The 21,811-nt window shown below is 38.4% G+C and overlaps 1 protein-coding gene across 2 annotated transcripts; it reads left to right on the top strand.

Moving 5' to 3' along the window:
- Positions 1 to 652: 652 nt before the first annotated feature.
- Positions 653 to 18,433, top strand: LOC120637081 (cytoplasmic protein NCK1). 2 transcript variants are annotated; one of them, XM_039908700.1, is made up of 7 exons: positions 653 to 1,109; positions 3,227 to 3,420; positions 4,575 to 4,832; positions 6,873 to 6,957; positions 10,268 to 10,458; positions 13,934 to 14,087; positions 15,048 to 18,433. In XM_039908700.1, exons 1-7 carry the CDS (start codon positions 1,005 to 1,007, stop codon positions 15,258 to 15,260), a joined length of 1,200 nt encoding a protein of 399 aa, XP_039764634.1. In that variant the 5' UTR covers positions 653 to 1,004; the 3' UTR covers positions 15,261 to 18,433. The 2 variants fall into 2 exon arrangements, with proteins under 2 accessions (XP_039764634.1, XP_039764633.1); XM_039908699.1 differs by having other exon boundaries at positions 6,873 to 6,960.
- Positions 18,434 to 21,811: the final 3,378 nt, after the last annotated feature.

Below are 21,811 nucleotides of genomic sequence, written 5' to 3'. Positions count from 1 at the left end.
AATAGGCTTAAAAAATTAATTATGTCAAAAAGATTCAGTTTATTATCCAGACAGTATTATGTTGATAGGTTTTGCCGTTTACAGCACGTTATTTAATCGGATAGTTTAGGAGAAAATAAAAAATGCTTTGATAAATAAATGAAGGTCTATAAGTAAGGTATCGACATAACGAATTTAATATTACGATAAAGGTGTCATCGACAGAAAATCATGTTCATACGAAAAAAAAAATATTAACATACAATAAAATGTTGTTTAGAATTTCTTTTTTGTAATAACGTGGTGCATTTGATTGAACTTTAAATATTTAAATCGTTTTGTAGTTTAATAACTCGATTAAACTACAAAATGATTGTCGCTACAAATCGATTGTCACTGACTTGACATTTAATTTCACAGAATATTAATTATTTAGTTGTCAAAAAATTTAATATAGAGAAAAATTTAACTTAAAAAATACGAAGAAGAATACAAACTATTTGTTACTGGATTTCAAATATCTGGCCCTAATAAAAAGGATTTACGGGTCACTAAAAGAGCTAGAAGTTATAAGTTTTATTATAAAACCTTCATCTACATATTGTCTATGGTAGAAACAGCCAATAAAAATAAATCCTTTCTTTTGTCTATTGATTCGTTGCTGCCCCACCGACTGATGTAAATTTTTTTTAGTTAAAATTACAAATGTGATAAATTTGCCTGAATATTACATAAAATTCGCAAATCATGCAATAAAAGGGTTTTAATACAGTTCCCATTTTATTAAAGATTGTTTAATCGTGCGGTGCGATGGAGTGACAACCATCATTTCTCGTTGAATGTGAAATAGCTTTCGATCGTATTTTCGCACGTCCTGCAGACAAACAATAGGGAGTTTTTGCTGCAGGATTGTTGATCTGTGTTATTGTGCAAGTGCACTGTCGAGTGCGATTGGCGAATCGACTGGTGCAGTGCAGTAGACCCGGGCTAGTGGCGACATGTATCAGTGAGGCCAGGAGCTGGTCATGTTGGAGACGCGGTCGGTCCGCGCCGCTGACTCGGTGTGGGCGAACAAGCCGCTGCCGGCGCCGCACGCGATGGCTAACTCCAGGCATGGAAAGAACACCCAGGTAATGTTTACTATCGATTTGGATGCCCATGAGATCCTTGCAATCCATCCTAAATCAGACACTCCATACGATCAGTCCAAAACTTACAATTTATAAATACATTTGATCTATTCAACCTCATCAAGCAATGCTACCTTATGATATGCTTATCCTGACCAAAATATGTATATCTTAGTCTTAAAGCTATATCACTATGAACATTTCAAGAGAGATCAAGAATGAATAAAAAAAACAAATAAATAAAATAAGAATGATGTATTGAATGAAAAAATAAAAATCGATAAGCTCCCTATTTTTAATTGAACTCTCAACAACTCCAATACAATATTTCCTATTGGAATATTCAAATAAAACCTAGAAGATTTCTAAAAAAGTCATTTTTAATTGTGCTTTAGGTTTGCATTGTTAAAATCTTTAAATAGGTAAGCAATAAAATAAATTACTCATCAATCAGTGACTTATTTGTCCATAAATACCCTGTAAATGCCAATAAGACACCATGGTGTCTTATTCGCATTTACTTGTAATATTTTACAGCACAGAGTTACCTCATCTGGTGCCAGAATGGCTGGCAAAAAGACATAAGAATGGCTGTTAAATCACAATCTAAAACACTAAGACAGTTGAGTCATGCATACTATATAAGAGTTATATGAATTATTAAATTTTATATTGTAATTAAATTCATTACCTCGTAGGTTTATATGAATGATTGCATTTTATATTGCAAATTGTGTACATGCAGGCAAGATACATACATACACACAGTGGCATGTGTTTAATTACACAATGCATGTTAATTGCCTTCATTTCCTCTGCTCTCACTTAATTGTAACCTTCCATACTTCCTTGTACTCTGTGTAGAATGTTTCATTTTAGGAGTAGGAGGCTTAAGAAGGTCTATGATATTAACTATAGTAAAATGCAGTTGTAGTGTGTTGTTGTTTAATAACTATGCTGTTATTTATTCTTCTTAATTATTTCATGTACCTACATCTATGTAAAAAGGGTTTATCAATTTAAGATATAATATTAATTAAGGATTATATGTATGATAAAAAAGCTTGGGTATGAATTGCTATATTGTATGGTACTCTCGGTAGGTAATAGGACCAAGAAATTGTTTGTGGCCTAGAAAACATTGAACCATGAATTCTGTTGTAAGGAAAATATGTTAATTTTGTAATGTAGCACCGCCTATTGACTCATATCTATGGTGTTAACAAGAAATAAACTCTTGCAATGAATAAACATATATTTTCATATAATCTATTAATTGATGATTAGTTTATATTCATATTTTTTGTGTTATTAGCATGTTCAACAAAACAAACTCTAAGTCCTTTGCCTAGTAGTAGAACCTTATATTATATTTTTAACAATTATTTCAGCAGATTATAATTTAAAAACATTATGGAATCAAACGTAACACCTGCAAAATTATGAGCACAGCTTGTTTTTATGAAAAAATAATTAAATTGCAGTAGGTATGGTTTAAATTAAACTAGACTTGTCAAAATTTGGCTTACATCCTGAGTACAGGCATTGTTGAAATTTGTTCTTAAACCTGTTTATGCATCATTGTAAAAATAGCATTCATGACTTTGTCATTGTTTAACCGCTTAAAATATTTTCACAAAAATTTGGCACAGAGATGATAGGCCATAAAAGGGCATAAGGATCTTTCAGCCCAAGAAAACAAACAGGTCCTGACAGACAAACAAACAGCAGTCTTAATAATAGCGTCTTATTAGCACCGTTTAGGTGTGACACCCTGAACAACACATTTCATAACATGCGCCCAAGGTCTTCTGAAACATCCCGCAGCCCAGTAGTGTTAGCCCAGTGGGTACAAGCTTGACTTCACTTTCAGGGGGCACGCACCACTACCTTTTTTAAGTTACATGCGTTTTTAATAATTAAGTAAATATCAGTTGCTTCAACAGTGAAGGAAAATATCGTGAGATATTATAGTGTGCATTCCTGAGAGTTCTACATAATGTTGTTCAATGTGCCAGCGTGGTGGACTTCTGCCTTAGCCCCTTCTCATTGTGGGAGGAGACCCGTGCCCTGTAGTGGACCGTTAATGGGCTGATGTGACGATGATGATATTCCAGGACGATGTCTGCTACGTGGTTGCGAAGTACGATTACGCCGCGCAAGGCGCTCAGGAGCTGGACCTGCGGAAGAACGAGCGGTACCTGCTGTTGGACGACTCCAAACACTGGTGGCGCGTGCAGAACGCGCGCAGCCAGTCCGGCTACGTGCCCAGCAACTACGTGAAGAAGGAGAAGCCTTCTCTTTTTGACAGGTGAGTTTCTGTGACTGTAGCAGAGTTACTTTGCGGCACACCGTGAAATGATAAGTGAAGTGTTAGGTTACATCTCCCAAGGGCTCTGTCACTGGTGTTTTTTTTTTCTCAATTACACTACAAACAAGTCAGCTCTTGACTGCTTGATACTCGGCGGTAGGTGATGATGCAATCTACGATACTAGCCGGTTAACTTATCACGGGCATGGCAGTTTATGCTGTCCGTACCCTCAATGTGATAGCCGATCCGAGAAGACGGATTAATTTGGTTGCACTCTGAGTGAACTCACAAACATAGCGATTTGGATTTTATCTTATACATTATAGTTATATATAATATTATTAAAATTTACATATAATATAATTAAAATTTACATAACATGCTGCATTGTCGCATTAGGATAACTTTTTCCTGTAATGACAAAAATGTAAGATTGGGAATAAATAAATAAATTATTAGAGAAGCTTTAAAAATATTTAACAGGCTAAAAAAACCAATATATCCTTTTGAATTGATATTGACGCTCGAACTGTCTGATTTCGTTTAAACTGTGTAGATATATCGAGAACTGCTGACAATACACTAATGTGATAAGATTTTCATCTATAGTCGATATAGCAGGAATGATGTTAATTTTAATTTCCAACCATTATCTTTAGCTGATTTCTCTAGCTTATTAACAAATTTGATGGTGAATGGTAAACCGATTAATTTTGCCATAGTCAAAATATGCTTTTATAAATTAAACGAAACTAAAACATAGAAATTAGTTTGGTTTTATTACGAGCATGATTTTTGAACTATTAATATACTTAGGGAATAATGCATAATAAACGAATAACATTTTAGTTTGTTATAGTAATATTGTTTCCTTAAAATATAAATATAACCTAAAATAAACTATTTAAAACTAAATAAAATCTAAAACGTCCTCGAAACCACCGCAGCGAGGCACAGTTCCTAAGATGCTGGCAGCATTGCCCCTTTGGATGGCCAAACTAATTCGTTGGCCAAGGTAACTGCCCACTCTAGGATCACCTTATCTATTAATTAAATTATTTTATGCACTTTTTGTGGTGTGTATATAAAGGTATATTGATTGATTGATATATTCATTCATTCATTCATTCTAAGTTTGAATTCTGTCCTGCAGCATCAAGAAGAAGGTGAAGAAGGGGTCCGGCTCGAAGACCCTGCCGTCGAGCAGTTCGCCGGTGCGCGGCGCGGCGTGCCCCGAGTCGCCGGCGCGGCGCGCGGAGGCGGTGGAGGCGCTGGGCGCGGCCGTGGTGAAGTACAACTACCAGGCGCAGCAGCCCGACGAGCTGGCGCTCACCAAGGGCACCCGCATCCTCATCCTGGAGAAGAGCAACGACGGCTGGTGGCGCGGCCAGTACCAGGCGCACACCGGCTGGTGAGTGGCACTGCCCAGTACACAGGGTTTTTGACCCGGGCATGCATAAAGAAGGAAAATGGCGTAAAATGGAAAAATCCTTTCCTTTATAAGTAATACAAAAATTTTAGGGTATGCAGTGCTTTTGTGCATGTATGAAGTGCACGCCACTGCTACCCGCACTAGCACTGCCGCTCTATTCTCCCGCGAGATACAAAAATTATTGTAAATGTTGATGTTGGAAATGAGCGACTACTGAGTTTCTTGCCGGCTCTTCTCGGTGGAATCTGCTCTCCGAATCGGTGGTAGAGTCACTACAGACATACATACTTGACGTTTCAAAAGTGCTTATACAGTAGGCCTACTTGGAATAAATTAATTTGAATTTTAATTTGAACTAGCTAGGCAATACCATGGTGGCAGGCATAACTAGACACGGCCGAAGCCTCTAGAGTTAATTCGAAAGTCATAAATTCTCAATTTGCCCGTGCTGGTATTCCAACCTGGTACCTCGCACTGAAATCCACAACGCTCAGCGCTGCGCCATGGAGGTTGTCAATACTTACCTCTCAAATAGCAAGCAAGTGGAAGTGTCATTGGAGTGTCAAGTGTGTTGTCATTGGAGCATTGTTACTTGCACTGAGCTATAGGAACAGTGATAGCCATGTGGCTTCCGTTCAACGAGGAACAAGTTCAACATCCAGCACACACCCTTAACTTTTCAGTTTTAGGTATAGCTAGATAGATGAAAACTTTCTTAAAATCTTAAATCTATAAATCTAATTTGCTTTTACAAATAATGAGTTTGACCACCACAGAATGAATGTGTGAATAGTGATTACACGCAAACAATGGCAATTTGGCAAAAAAAATTCTTTATTCTTGTAGGCCTATTACAGGTATTTATTACCCGTTCACACATATATGTTTACATAATTGTAAGGAAATGGTGATAACTTCGTTCGCCAACTTAAACCTAAAGCTATGAGGGTTCCAAACGCGCCCTGGTTTAAGAAGAGCCCACAACAAACTTAGCCGGGAATTTTTTTTTGTTATCACCATCTCAAATACGCCATTGTCTATTAGTAGTCGTTAATAGATCGTGAGTATTCTAAGCGCTGGTTAATTCACAGGTCGAATTAGTTGAAAACACATATACAACAATACATGCTTTACAGTATCATAACTGTTCATTTATGTATAACATAACATAAAACAGTATTAATAAGATAAGTATATGTATTAACATTTTTCAGGCAACACTTTCGTATAAGGTTTAATTATCCTGTTATGATATGATAAAACTGCCTCATTGGTCAAGTGGTTATAAAAATAATAATAATTATATCTTTAATTAATAAAAAAAAAATGCAAACATATCATTAGTGTAATTGGATAGAAGCAGGCGTTACTTTGCGGAAATCCATGATATATTATAAAAATTAAGCTTCATTTGCTATAGTCCTAGTCGAAAAACAGGAGAATCTGTATGGTGTCATTTATAATTTCTTCAATCCTCATACTCCACACCAAACAGATCTTCGGCAATGCTCCGAAATCGGAGCATCCTCAGGAGATGTTGAAAGTCTCCATACATTTCATAATAAAATGCATATATTTCATTTGTGTGAAGCCCTGTCTCCAGTTTAAACTGTTACAGGAGGCAGTGTCCTCCCTATATATATGGTCTTAATAACAAACGTGTGACTAATTAGTTTAGTATGTTAAACTTCCAATAATTGTCATGTATTGTGTATTTGCTGCTTAAGAATTTCCAGTACCATCTTTGAGCTAGGGAATTAGCGGTGTCACGGAGAGCCGTCCTATCTTTTACTTTTGATAATAGTCGATAAGCCCACCAACCCGCATTGGAGCAGCGTGGTGGATCTATGCTCTAAAACCGAGATTGGAGATTTTCTTCATTTTGTATTACCTGCATACCCTGTGCATACCCTCTATCTATGCGCGCCACTGAATCGAACCCACAGCCTTGCACTCAGAGACCAGGGTCGCTAGCCACTGTGCCAATCGGCAGTCAAAAGGTTTCTTTATTTTTTCAAGGTTCCCGTCTAACTACACGAGTGAAGAAGGTGACAGCGAGGACACTGTTCACACATATGCGATGGCGGAAAACGTTCTGGATATCGTTGTAAGTGCTTCTATGTGGCCATCCTTGAGCTATCGAGCCGATATCCACCATATATGAGATTGAGACAGTAAATACATTAATAGAGCTGTTTTAAATACCTAAAATTATAATATACCTCAATACAATAAAACATTTGAATGACGATGTTGGATATCAGCAATATAGTTTAAGGATGGCAATAATTTAGTGCATAATCTTATATCTTTAAACGAGCAATTCTTGTATCTATACTTCTATACTAATATATAAATCTATAGAGTTTTTTACGGTTGTTGCGTTAAAACTATTAAACTATACATCCGATTGAATTGAAATTTTGCATACATGTAGTGGATACATTGACTTAATGGATAGGCTAACTTTTTTATAAGTGTTAAATCTCCGAAGTGTATAGCGGGGGCGTTAATGATTAGAATAAATCATAAAAAACTAAATATTGAATTTTAACTCTTTTAGACATGAAATTTGGACAGAATTTTTTTGGGCTATGTTACGAGCAAACAAGAATGTATTGAATGAAGTTTAAATCACAAAATCGGTTACGCACCCCCGTAACCGATTTTGTGATTTAAAATATATATTTTATACTAAAATTCCTACAAACTTAAAATTTAATAAAAGTTTCATGTTTGTTAAATTAAGGTCGTTTACTATCAGATTTCGAAAAATTTTAGCCCTTGAGGAAATTATTTATATAATTATAATTGTTGATAACATCCTAAAGGTTTTTTTATAGTAATAAATGATGGACCAAGCTGTAGTAACCTAATGGTTAGTGAAAAACCATAATTTGTTACATAAACAGAGGAACACTTTGAATGCCATGCAAGGAACACATCCTATGAAATGACACCCTTCGGACTGGAACGCTTAGCAGCTTAAATAGGCATAGGGGTAGTAGGGACTTCCCTGGACAAGCTTGGCCACAAAATGCTTTAATAGGTACTACTACTAAAACTTTAAGTGCAGATGAGTCTATGTAAGATTTGCAGTCAATGATTGCAACTATCTATAATTTCCAAATAATACTGGTTACCTCTGGAAGTAGGAGGGACATCTTTAGTGCTAAAACACATATTTATATGTATATAAATGTTATGTTGGTTTGTGTACGCTTCAAAAACTCAAAAAGTTCTGCAATGGTCGGGCTGAAATTTTAGCATGATATATAATACGCATCATGGATTGTTTTTATCTATTTTTCTCAACCATTCAATCACAATATGCCACAGCGAAGCGTGGCAGGGTACAACTAGTATATATAATTATATAATATATATATATAATTGGAATCTCGGGAACGGCTCCAACGATTTTCATGAAATTTAGAATACAGGGGGTTTCGGGGGCGATAAATCGATCTGGCTAGGATACATTTTTAGAAAATGTCATTTTATTCGTGTTTTTCGGTAATAACCGATTTGGTGCAGACGAAGTTGCATGGGTCAGCTAGTGTGTAATTAATCACTTACTATACAACAATTTATCAATATTTTTGTGTTTTTTCCTACTCTTGGAGGAAATAGGCATAGAATTTGACGTTTCCTCGAAGTATAAATAGTAAAAATATAAATGAAAAAAAGCGATGTGTCTCTTAGTGAAAGAGTCTCATTTTAATATTAGATATTATTAAATTTCAAATGTAACTTAACATTTATCTGTAGAAATATACAATGTGTAAATGAAAACCGAAATAATACTTCAGAGGCTACATTATTTACTGTCTCTGAGACTTATCTGTGAAACTGAAAAGCTTATAGTTTCTCAGTAAACCATGTTTTACTGAAAGAAATCAGATACAGCCCTAACGCCACAAGCAAAAGTAAAATCAACTGACTCCTGTCACTATTAGGTACGCGTCGCGTAGTGTAGGTACTGTGCGCGTGTCGGTCTTTGATCTTCAATAGGGTTGTCATAAGTAAACACAGAATGTTCCGTATTCGTTTGTATGAAAAATAAATATGATAATACATGTTTTCAACTCATTTACTTTCAAAGTGGTGAATCTGTGGAATGAATTGCCGAGAGATATAAGACAGTCACAGACAGTAAACATATTTCAATCTCGACTTAAACAATTTTATTTAATTATTATGATATAGTGTATGTATGTTCTTTTGTATGTTTATGTATATATATATATATTAAATTTATATGTATGTATATATTATAATTATATGTATTACATTTAATTGTATCACCGGTTGCACTATCCCGTTTTCCGTAACCTAATTCTCTACCATAAAGGGTTGTGTGGAGGAGATAGCTTAAAGCGATAAGACCGCCTTTGCGCATCTTATTTATATATTTTTATTGTTTTGTTATTTCTTGTTTTCGCTTTTAATTTGTGCAATAATGACTTTATCTATCTATCTTTTTATTAAATATTTTTACAGGGTGATTCCTTATGAAATATACTTATGTATCCTTCAACAGTATTTCGCAATTCCGTTACACATTGTGTGAAACAAAACTTAAATACATACATAATTTATTTTTTGTAGCTCTGTCGGTGGTAATGGCATGATATTCATGGTGACTTTTTTTTGCTGTACAACAGTGACCAAGTTATTTTGTCTATTTTAAAAAAACGTCCCCAGCGCCGAGGTTCCGCCTCACATGAGGCGTCCTCTGGCCGAAGATACCTTCGCTTCTTTGAGCCCTAGGGCTACAATGAATTCCGGCGTTCGCCAACCAGATCGTGTTACGCTGTTGAAATCATTGTGGTTAAGTTGCTACACACAATCCGAAAATGAGTGCGCTTGCGGTTACGGTGGTTTTTCTTTTTTTATAGTAATTATATATAATATATATAAACGGACCAAGACTGATGGCCCACCTGATTGTTAGTGGAAAACCATCGCCTATGAACCGTGACGTATAATATGATGCGGTCTAAGACGGTAGCGGGCTAACACGTTAGGGAGTATGGTACCACACCCTCAGTGGCGTGCATAGAGGGTATGCAGATGGTATAAATGAAGAAAATCTCGAGTACGAAATATAAATACTTAAGGGTAGGCTCTTACAATTCCTATCCTTAAGTTTTTCATAACTCGTACTGGAGATTTTCTTAATTTTATTTCATCCCAGCCCTGTGCATACCCTCTATGCACGCCACTGCACACCCCCTAATCGGTTTCCACGCGAAATCGCACCGTAACACGAAATCGCCGTTGCTAGCCACGGTGAAAGCCTTCCACCGGACGAGACTGGGGGGTCATTCGCCGGGGGTGGAGCGAGCCCGTGGCGCCAGGCCGGCGACCGCTGTGCTCGTGCACGTACTGATACGTGCGCTGTGTCGCAGGTGGCGCTGTACTCCTTCACGTCCAACAACGAGCAGGAGCTGTCGTTCGAGAAGGGCGACCGGCTGGAGATCATCGAGCGGCCGCCCTCCGACCCCGAGTGGTACCGCGCGCGCGACAGCCGCGGCCACATCGGCCTCGTGCCGCGCAACTACCTGCAGGAGCTGGCCGACTACCTCGCGCAGCCCTACAGGTGACCCACGAATCTTGCTTGGTGGCCTTGATTAGTTGCTTGGTTAGGGCGGGACAGACGAACAAACACACTTTCAGAAATATACATACTTTACTCACAATCCATTTTCCACCTTTTTGACGGATCTCATTTTTGGTTATAGGGCCGCCTTTGCACCCTAGCACTACTATAACTGTTTCTCCTATTGTGTTTGTCGCAACAAAGTATTTCTAATCTATTCTAACCTGAGAGGGGTCCTTGCAAATTAAAGATGAAAACCAAATATAAATTAATTCTTAAATATAATAAAAGAAAAAAGATGTTAAAACTAATTTGTATTGTAAACTTTATAGACACTATTTTTTACTATATTTGTTATATTATTTGCATGAAATAAAAGGCTTTTTTTATTTTATTTTATTATTATTCTATTCTAATAATAAATAATTGACTAAACAAGCAGATAGCAGATCGATGGTTTGGAAAACCATCATCCATAGACAGACAGATAAACGTCCTACAAAATGCAGCCTAGTGCCCATCAATGTGGCGTTTTTTAAGCCTCATGTGTCTGCAAGTAGACTGCCGCTTAACCGGTCTGAAGATTCAGACCGTAACTACTTAACAGCAGAAATAAGGAAACGTGCTCTGTCCCAAAAAGCACTACTACTTGAAATACACTTTTAAATGATTATAAATAGTGTGTCAATTCGACGCGCTTTTTAGTGACAAATTTTGTTAATTAAATGGTGCCAGCATCGTAAAATAATGAATACGGTTTTATAGAGTTTTTAATAATTATAGCACATCTGTGGGTTCTATAGTCTGTATGTAAGGTTTGTTAAATGGTGCCAGCAGCGAATAAATCGATCAGCCCATAGACATATTATGGCTGCGCTTTACTTTAAAACCGTCATATAACTAGTTACAGAGACACTCGAATGTAATGTACCCGTGAGAGCACCGTACTAAGTTTACCGTTTCACCGTACCAGGGCGAGTTTGAATCCTCGTAGCTATAGTTATAAGTTTACAAATATGGTTAACGCCATCATCTCACTATATCACCATGTACATATTTCACATTGGGCCTATGTGCCTATTTGAAGAAAGAAATATTCGAGAGGCGGGCGAGGCGCGGCGTGGCGCGCGTGTTACTATGGCGCCATCATGCGCACGTGGTACGGTGATGATGGAATGCATGTGTGTGTGCGCAGCGAGGCGTGCGAGGCGCGGAGTGGCGCGCGTGTTACTATGGCGCCATCACGCGCACGTGGTACGGTGATGATGGAATGCATGTGTGTGTGCGCAGCGAGGCGGGCGAGGCGCGGAGTGGCGCGCGTGTTACTATGGCGCCATCACGCGCACGTGGTACGGTGATGATGGAATGCATGTGTGTGTGCGCAGCGAGGCGGGCGAGGCGCGGAGTGGCGCGCGTGTTACTATGGCGCCATCACGCGCACGTGGTACGGTGATGATGGAATGCATGTGTGTGTGCGCAGCGAGGCGGGCGAGGCGCGGAGTGGCGCGCGTGTTACTATGGCGCCATCACGCGCACGTGGTACGGTGATGATGGAATGCATGTGTGTGTGCGCAGCTAGGCGGGCGAGGCGCGGAGTGGCGCGCGTGTTACTATGGCGCCATCACGCGCACGTGGTACGGTGATGATGGAATGCATGTGTGTGTGCGCAGCGAGGCGGGCGAGGCGCGGAGTGGCGCGCGTGTTACTATGGCGCCATCACGCGCTCGTGGTACGGTGATGATGGAATGCATGTGTGTGTGCGCAGCGAGGCGGGCGAGGCGCGGAGTGGCGCGCGTGTTACTATGGCGCCATCACGCGCACGTGGTACGGTGATGATGGAATGCATGTGTGTGTGCGCAGCGAGGCGGGCGAGGCGCGGAGTGGCGCGCGTGTTACTATGGCGCCATCACGCGCACGTGGTACGGTGATGATGGAATGCATGTGTGTGTGCGCAGCGAGGCGGGCGAGGCGCGGAGTGGCGCGCGTGTTACTATGGCGCCATCACGCGCACGTGGTACGGTGATGATGGAATGCATGTGTGTGTGCGCAGCTAGGCGGGCGAGGCGCGGAGTGGCGCGCGTGTTACTATGGCGCCATCACGCGCACGTGGTACGGTGATGATGGAATGCATGTGTGTGTGCGCAGCGAGGCGGGCGAGGCGCGGAGTGGCGCGCGTGTTACTATGGCGCCATCACGCGCACGTGGTACGGTGATGATGGAATGCATGTGTGTGTGCGCAGCGAGGCGGGCGAGGCGCGGAGTGGCGCGCGTGTTACTATGGCGCCATCACGCGCACGTGGTACGGTGATGATGGAATGCATGTGTGTGTGCGCAGCGAGGCGGGCGAGGCGCGGAGTGGCGCGCGTGTTACTATGGCGCCATCACGCGCACGTGGTACGGTGATGATGGAATGCATGTGTGTGTGCGCAGCGAGGCGGGCGAGGCGCGGAGTGGCGCGCGTGTTACTATGGCGCCATCACGCGCACGTGGTACGGTGATGATGGAATGCATGTGTGTGTGCGCAGCGAGGCGGGCGAGGCGCGGAGTGGCGCGCGTGTTACTATGGCGCCATCACGCGCACGTGGTACGGTGATGATGGAATGCATGTGTGTGTGCGCAGCGAGGCGGGCGAGGCGCGGAGTGGCGCGCGTGTTACTATGGCGCCATCACGCGCACGTGGTACGGTGATGATGGAATGCATGTGTGTGTGCGCAGCGAGGCGGGCGAGGCGCGGAGTGGCGCGCGTGTTACTATGGCGCCATCACGCGCACGTGGTACGGTGATGATGGAATGCATGTGTGTGTGCGCAGCGAGGCGGGCGAGGCGCGGAGTGGCGCGCGTGTTACTATGGCGCCATCACGCGCACGTGGTACGGTGATGATGGAATGCATGTGTGTGTGCGCAGCGAGGCGGGCGAGGCGCGGAGTGGCGCGCGTGTTACTATGGCGCCATCACGCGCACGTGGTACGGTGATGATGGAATGCATGTGTGTGTGCGCAGCGAGGCGGGCGAGGCGCGGAGTGGCGCGCGTGTTACTATGGCGCCATCACGCGCACGTGGTACGGTGATGATGGAATGCATGTGTGTGTGCGCAGCGAGGCGGGCGAGGCGCGGAGTGGCGCGCGTGTTACTATGGCGCCATCACGCGCACGTGGTACGGTGATGATGGAATGCATGTGTGTGTGCGCAGCGAGGCGGGCGAGGCGCGGAGTGGCGCGCGTGTTACTATGGCGCCATCACGCGCACGTGGTACGGTGATGATGGAATGCATGTGTGTGTGCGCAGCGAGGCGGGCGAGGCGCGGAGTGGCGCGCGTGTTACTATGGCGCCATCATGCGCACGTGGTACGGTGATGATGGAATGCATGTGTGTGTGCGCAGCGAGGCGGGCGAGGCGCGGAGTGGCGCGCGTGTTACTATGGCGCCATCACGCGCACGTGGTACGGTGATGATGGAATGCATGTGTGTGTGCGCAGCGAGGCGGGCGAGGCGCCGGCGGGCGGCGCGGCGGCGCGCGGCGCGGCGGGGCGCGCGTGGTACTACGGCGCCATCACGCGCACGCACTGCGACGCGCTGCTCAACCAGCACGGCCACGACGGCGACTTCCTCATCCGCGACTCGGAGACCAACGTGAGTGTGTCCTTTGCGGACTGATCATAAATGATAGAGATTTGCTACAGATTGACAAGTAGACTGTATTTCCTACGATAATATTTGATAATGATATGTAAATGATAATGAGTACGCGTCGTGCACTGTCCTTATTATGGCCTTGAGGCCATATAAATTACACATTATTTCATATTACATTATTTCGTATAAAATTCCATATCTTGTGACAATTATATTATTAACTATAAAAATAAATTAAAATTATTAAGTATTGATACATAAATACTAATAATTAATAATAAATTTAATTATGACCCACTACGCCTTCGCACGGGTGCAATACTTTTTTTTATAGGCACGGGATGCATGCTGCGTTTCAGATCTGTTATATATCCTAAAATATTCCCACTTCCCACTCCCACAAAGATTCCCACAGCTGATTAAATGTTTGTGTGACGAACATGAATGTGTGTATAAAATGGTCCGTTTTAATAAACCTCAAAGATCAAAGGTAATGTTGAAAAATTTTACAGGTAATAATGAACATCTTGTTACCTGTCTCGTAATTTGTCAATATATTTATTTATGTTAAATAACCCACTTCACTAATTCAAATTCAAATCATTTATTTGCAGTTTGGTTTTACATTGTTGGTAGATAAAATAAAGGGACAAATAATCCGCCTTAGATGGCATGCAAAAAATATATATGTTCGTACACTAATTCCTACTTACTATAGTAATACTATCAAACAAAATTCGACACTCTACATTATTAAAATAAGAATAAAATTTAAGACTGATATCAAAATTACAAATATCTAATCTATTATTATTCATGTCAAATTTTAATATCACTTTAAAATGTCAAAACTATGGTATTGTGTCTGTTAAATATTCTTGGATCAACAACTGAAGAATTGTAGTTAGAATGAAATTTAAATAACATTGGACTGATAAAAATAACTTACATGTTTAGGTTGGCGACTACTCTGTGTCACTAAAAGCGCCGGGCCGTAACAAACATTTCCGCGTGCAAGTTGAAGGCAATCTCTACTGCATCGGGCAGCGGAAGTTCCCAACGTTGGATCAGCTCGTTGCGCATTACCAACGGGCGCCAATATATACCAACAAACAAGGGGAGAAACTTTATCTCGTGCGTCCGCTACCGCGCGCGGCTGCGAATTGCTGAGCGGGGATCGTGCGAGGCTCTATACATAACCTCCGGCACGCGGACGAACGACTGCGTTAGACCTCTCGCACACTCGTGATACGATGACATCGTATGCGCGGTTACGTGAAGCTCAAAGTGTGTGGATACAGTGAATAAAAGTTTAGTGTTTAAATAAATCACCAGTGCGCGTCTAGTCTAAGGCTAAGGCCTGAGTGAACGCAATGGCGGGGCACGCATAACGCGGCGTCCAGACAGTGCGCGCTCTCGCAACACTTGCCTCGCAGCGCATGCCTCGCGGTGTTCGCCGCACTCAGGCCTTACATCAAACAGTTCGACGAGCAGTTGCTCCAATTTCTTGGAAAATTACATAGAATATTGAACCAAGAGGTAAGCGCTTTGTATCCTATAGAAATAAATAGGTACTTATTAAGTTTGTCCAAGAAATTTTAGTGAACGCTAATTAAATGGAATCGAATACATTGTTTCTAGTCTAATTTTTTTTACAATTTATATTAAATTTAAGTACTATATTTAACGTAAAAATGATTTAAACTTCTGTTTAAAATGATACTCAATGAAACTATTGTTAGGTGTTAATGAATAATTAAAATTTAGTTAGGCCTAATAATAAAATGTACCTACCTACAATTTTTGGGGAAAAATATTTAAATACACGAAATGATGTATTCATTCCATTTTGCACATTTAAGTTTGCTACTTTTGTAGTACTTAGAGCGTTTCGTCGCCGAGTAATGAATGGATAATCCATACATTTGTAGATTTTGTAGGGTAAAAAAAACATTTTATTGAAGGACTGTAACTTTATAAATAATAAAACTTTTAACATGCATGTCGAAGTGAAAGTCACAATTCGCTATTATACATTATATTATGGTAACGATAGCGCACATTGTCAAAATTGTCAAAACTGTTAATTTACTTTTGCTAAAACCACTATGGCCATCAAAGAAAAACATGTCATTGGTTTCATGAAAATTAACGGTGAACAATGGGACAGGCAATAATGCATTCTATTTACCTGTTGCATAACATGTCAATTATACCACAACATTGTTGTAACAACGAAAACTGGCATTTATATTATAAAGTACAGGTAAATGTGATCAATGTGACAGGTAATAGCTAATGTGTTGTTACCTGTCATTTGGGGAGGATAAAATGTAACATATTCTAAAACTGACAGGTAAAAGTAAATAATTTAAAAGTATTTGAAAAAAAAAAGTTAATAATGGATAAATTATGCATACCCTAGTAAATGTTCATTAAATGGGATATAGTCAGCTGGAGTCCCTGTATAGTTATATAATATTATGTAGTTTAATGCAGTGTTGATGCAACACTGAAAATATAATAATTTTAACGATAATAAACCAAAAAACCGCTTTGCATTCTCTATTATATTAATAATTATTAATAAGGGCAATTTCTATATCATATAATTTGATAAGTAATGTAGCGTAATTTTTAAATGATTTTTTATAGATAATATGCGTTTGATGTAATGTACTCATGTTCCCATAATTTAACCGGTGTACAAGACGAATTGTATAATAACTATATTCAATTAAAATAATATCAATCACACAAAATGGTGCTTAACATTATTGTATATGAATTCTAAACTAAATTGACAGGTTTAAGGTGCCCTTTGTATTGGGAGCACAGATAATAACATGATGATATTTTGCATTCAATGTAGTTAGGATTTGTGTACAACTCGAATAGCACCAATGTCCCCTAACTTTTATTGCATTTTAGTATTCAATTACGCAAGAGAGTTGGCTTTTCATGGATTACGATGGAGCTGAATATTCCAAAATGCAATAATTGAATGAACTGTCATTTATATTGGTCTAAGAGTAGCATGAACTGTGTTGTGATTGTTGACGATCAAAATTGGCCACTATGATAATTAAAAAAAGGTAAGCTGTTAACATTAGAGGACCTACAAATAACCAAGTTTAGTAATTTTAATATATCATTTAAAATAACTACCACAGATTAAAGTGTAGCAGTCGTGGTTCTCTGGCATCACAATAGTTAAATAAAAAAATAATAAATAAGGAAAAGCCTCATTAAGTTAATCTTTAAAACCTCGACAGCTAGTTTTGTAGCTCTAATGTAACATCTTGCAACACATGGTGGCTAATGTGTACGCATCACTATACTCTTTGAGTATGGATGTAATATATGATAGGAATCGCCTATACATCCATTTCGAAGTATTTAAAGGGGCGATCAACCCTTCCATTGATCAGGCGTGTGCGCTTAGACCTTAGTTCTTAAGAATCAACTCCAATTAAAATACTTCGATCGGGTATATGATGTATTTGTATGCAAGTGCATATGCAATGTGATGTTTGGCTACATAATATGTTATTGTAAGTCACTCTCAAGGAAAGCGGTAAGAAAACGGGAATTTTCAACATAATATAAGTTATGAACAAAATAGATATTAAAATATAGTTTTTTTTTTTAATTATCATTTATGATAAATAGATCGCGTCAAGTAAAAATAACGTTGACTGCCTAACTGGTTACGGGTAATCTGTACAATTACACCATTTTTATGTACTTGCTTACATACGAAAACAATCTTTTCATTCCTTTTTTACTGTATGGTACGTATTATAATTACAATCAAAACACAATTATTTTTAATTTCTTAAAACACGCTTCTTTCTTTATGTTTGATGTTTCTTACACTGAATAATATTTTGATTATAAAAAAAAATATGATGCGCTAGTCCCACAAGCGCTCTTTTTACGTGACGCGACCTACATAGTTTTATTTTATTTCGTTATAATACTGCAATCGTTTTACTTTAACGTTAGGGCTAGTTTGGTGCTAGAAACTTGGCATAAGTATTTTTCAATTGCCTAAATCTTATCTGAGGAATAAATTTGACGTTATTGCAGTTTTTGTATCAGAAATCTGTCAAACTTTATCCCCTGATATAATTACTAAAAAGTGTTTTGTTACCATTCATTTTGAATCACAGCCGACTAGCTCTAAATGTACCCTTTTTATACACTAAATTAACTTTTTAAATAGTAACACCTGCATTTTAGTAGGAATTTATGTAATAAAACAAATTGTTTTTGATCTACTATAAAATAATAACTACTTAATTAAATTCATTTGTTTAATTTAAGATTAATGATTTTATTTACGAGAGCGATTTTATTTTTTTCCAATTTGATTTGGTAATCTCTAATTATAGTGATTCTACAACGAATTAGGATAATCCCGCAGTAGGATTGGGGGGCGCATGTTTAAATTATTCGCAGAAAATATTACTCAATGTTACCTGAGAAATTGGGGTATATTTGAGGTAACAAAGCGGGTAAATTCAACTTGCACCCAAGGTCGGAATCTCAGCGCTGTTTGAAACGTGACTGTTACTAGTCAATACGCCGGCATCACAAGATCTGCTACTCTGCAACTACCTACCTTCCCTCCAATTACTTTTTATTGACACTTATATAGCTGAAGAGCTGGTGGGAACTTTTAATGAAGTTGTTTATAAAAGCAGGTAGATAATATAGTACCTCTAACTCATGAGTAGGAAATCTACAATCCCTGACAATCGTTATAGTAAACTGCTGGGCATATTGTGGCATATGCCCAGCAGTTTACTATAACGATTGTCAGTCAGTCAGTTAGTCAATCAGTTGCGTAAATGTGTTAATCATATAAAATACTAACGGCCACCAACAAATATTCACTTCTCAAATTCCTGCGGTGCCGTAATATTTCCCACACAAGTCACTTACTTTTAATACGTATAATATTTAATATAATATTTACTTATGTATAATAATTTAAAAATCTATTCAATTATGAAGATAGGTCGAAGACTCTATACTCATTGAAGGTAAGGTAAAACTAATATTACAAACCTCTCCGAAATATTCGAGCCGCTCTTGAGCTATTCACCCTGATGATACAAAAAGTAATCTAATTTGTATACAATTACTGAGAATACCACCTTATAGTTGTATAACACACATGATCGATTTTTCAGTCACGATAGAATTTGAAAATTGGCAATCCATGGACGTCGTGTCTATAGTAAATGAGCCGGTGTTAAAATTTAGACATTATTTTTCAATCAATTTATTTACTATATTAATCGTTATTAAAATCGATCATGTTCCAAAACCTAAGCTAATTGGTTTTATAACTTGAAATTAAGATTATTACTCTTCCAACGTGTTCAATAATTTGATTTAATTTAGACATAATTGTAAATGTTACGCCACTGCTCAGGTAATCTCGCTTCACTAGCATATTCGTTATTTTGAGCTAACTGAATGCATAACTAATTTTTTCTAGTGATTGTATACGATTATTTGTGTAGCGTAAAGCGTCAGCAACGCTTCGTTGATAGTCTTATTATTTTGTATCGAAGCGTAAAATTATGAACGCACTTCTATGAAGCGACGCTACTTAAGCGGTGAGTCTTAAAGTGTGACCCACGGCAGCTTTTGTGTTGTTTTTATTTTTTATTCTTATTTTATAATAGATTTTTATCGCCATATTTATCCGTAACGACTTAAAACATGCAGTATTTTGTTATTTTGTTGAAATATTATCTTTATTGAGTTATTATTTTTTATAGAGCTGTATAGATTGAATCAGTGTTTATACTGATCTTAATTAAAATTTATAACATATTGCTAAATCTGATCAGCAATTTAAATTTTAGTTTTGTGATTTAATCGAATCCTCACTAACTGAAACTTGGAAATTCAAAGAAATATTAGTCAAATTGTTTGGTGATCAAAACAAAATTTGAAGGTGTATGTAAAATTTTAAAATGTATAAACGCTTGATTAAACCTTCCATCAGCTCTTGCTCTATTCCGGTTGTGTTGTATTTTCTTCTTGTAAAGTGAGTCCCTTTTGCTACGTTTTATTTTTCTGCACACACAAGAAACCGTCTAATAAATAGTAATTTGACTACGCGATTCCAAAAAATTTTATGTTCCAATAGGAACTTGTCCAAAAAAACTTCACAAAGCGACTGACTAAGAAGAGTATTATCAATATGGGACAATTTATTTTTCTACATGGCTTCTTTTCAATGCGACTGTAATAATTGTAATTAGGGTTGCCACCTTAGTAGCAGATTTTTTGAATTTCGTTTTGAATATCTATAAAATATTTAAGCTGATTTCGGTTGTTTACTTTTAATCATTAAAATTCAGTAACGTCTTATTTAATTTCCCTCATTTGACATATATATTAAAATTTCCAGTTCCAATCCTTTTGATCGAAAGTAATAATTAGTAATTTAATTTAAATATTTTTTCCAAAGTAATCTTTCTCAAATGTTCATTGTGTTTATAAATTTGGATTGCCGAAATATCGATGCACGATTTTTTTTGGTTTCGTGGCTACCCTAACTATAAGTGTCATAAATGAAAATAGTAAAGGAAGAATGCAATGTAATCGCCTAAAGCTTTTTAAAATGTACCTATAAGTGGAGTGAGTAAATTACTTTATCGTGTAAATTATGTTACAAAAAAACATATGTGTTAACAAATAAGTAGAAATCCGTACCTACTCATATATGAGGTGTGTGAAATAACTTGCGTTCAGGGCGCACGGTTAAGATTTTCCACCTACTTTTACTTATTCGATGGCGCGATAGCTGACAACGATTTATATGGAAAGGAAATAGCGCCATCTATTGATAGTACTTTTTCCCAGTATTGTAACTAGATGGCGCACCTATTTCTTGTTATTTTATTTTTCTTTTATTCGCCATTGGTTTTAGACTAAGAATAATATAATATGTGAAATATGTTTATAAGTATAAAAAATTATATTTAGATTTCAGAAAGAAATAAGATCCTAACAGTACTGAAGGTTTAATATAATCGCTTAAAGCCTTATTCTTTTGATATTCTTGACGCTCTTGTTCCCAGAACCATACATCCAACATCCATTTAGACGGCCGGTTTCTGAGTCAAAGGCCGTGGGTTCGATTCTCACAACTGGAAAATGTTTGTGTGATGAACATGAATGTTTTTCAGTGTCTGGGTGTTTATATGTATATTGTAAGTATATATTGTTCATAACAATATTCATATTATTCATAAAAATATTCCAATTATTCATAAAAATATTCACCAGTCATCTTAATGCCCATAACACAAGCTACGCTTACTTTGGGGTCAGATTTGACAGTCAGATGACTGTCATTGTTATTTTCTGTCTATTACGCGTAACTCCGTAACAGATGTTCTTTTAGGAGTTACGCGTAATACAAAACAGTTCCATTCAACATTACTTGAAGAAACTGGACTATAAATAATATAAATGAATGGACATTATACTGCTGCGATATAGTATAGTTAACACGATACAAGTAACGCAATCTAGCATTCCACTTTGAACTATTATATTTTGAAAAAGGAGAGAGCATCTTCCTTTACTATTGTTTGTCTATGGTTAAGATGGAACACTGTACAATAGTCTGTAGGGGGTTTTAACCATATTTATTTTGTGATAAGCGCATTAAAACGGGCAAGCATTTA

The sequence above is a fragment of the Pararge aegeria genome, chromosome 3, assembly GCF_905163445.1.
Source record: "Pararge aegeria chromosome 3, ilParAegt1.1, whole genome shotgun sequence".
NCBI classification, from domain to species: Eukaryota; Metazoa; Arthropoda; class Insecta; order Lepidoptera; family Nymphalidae; genus Pararge; species Pararge aegeria.
This window is presented reverse-complemented; position numbering and strand designations above follow the sequence as displayed.

Coding starts and splice junctions, on each gene's coding strand:
- LOC120637081 (XM_039908699.1), top strand. CDS start 1,005: ATGTTGGAGACGCGGTCGGTCCGCGCCGCTGACTCGGTGTGGGCGAAC. Junction 3,421..4,574: donor AAGCCTTCTCTTTTTGACAG/GTGAGTTTCTGT, acceptor TCTGTCCTGCAG/CATCAAGAAGAAGGTGAAGA. Junction 4,833..6,872: donor TACCAGGCGCACACCGGCTG/GTGAGTGGCACT, acceptor TATTTTTTCAAG/GTTCCCGTCTAACTACACGA.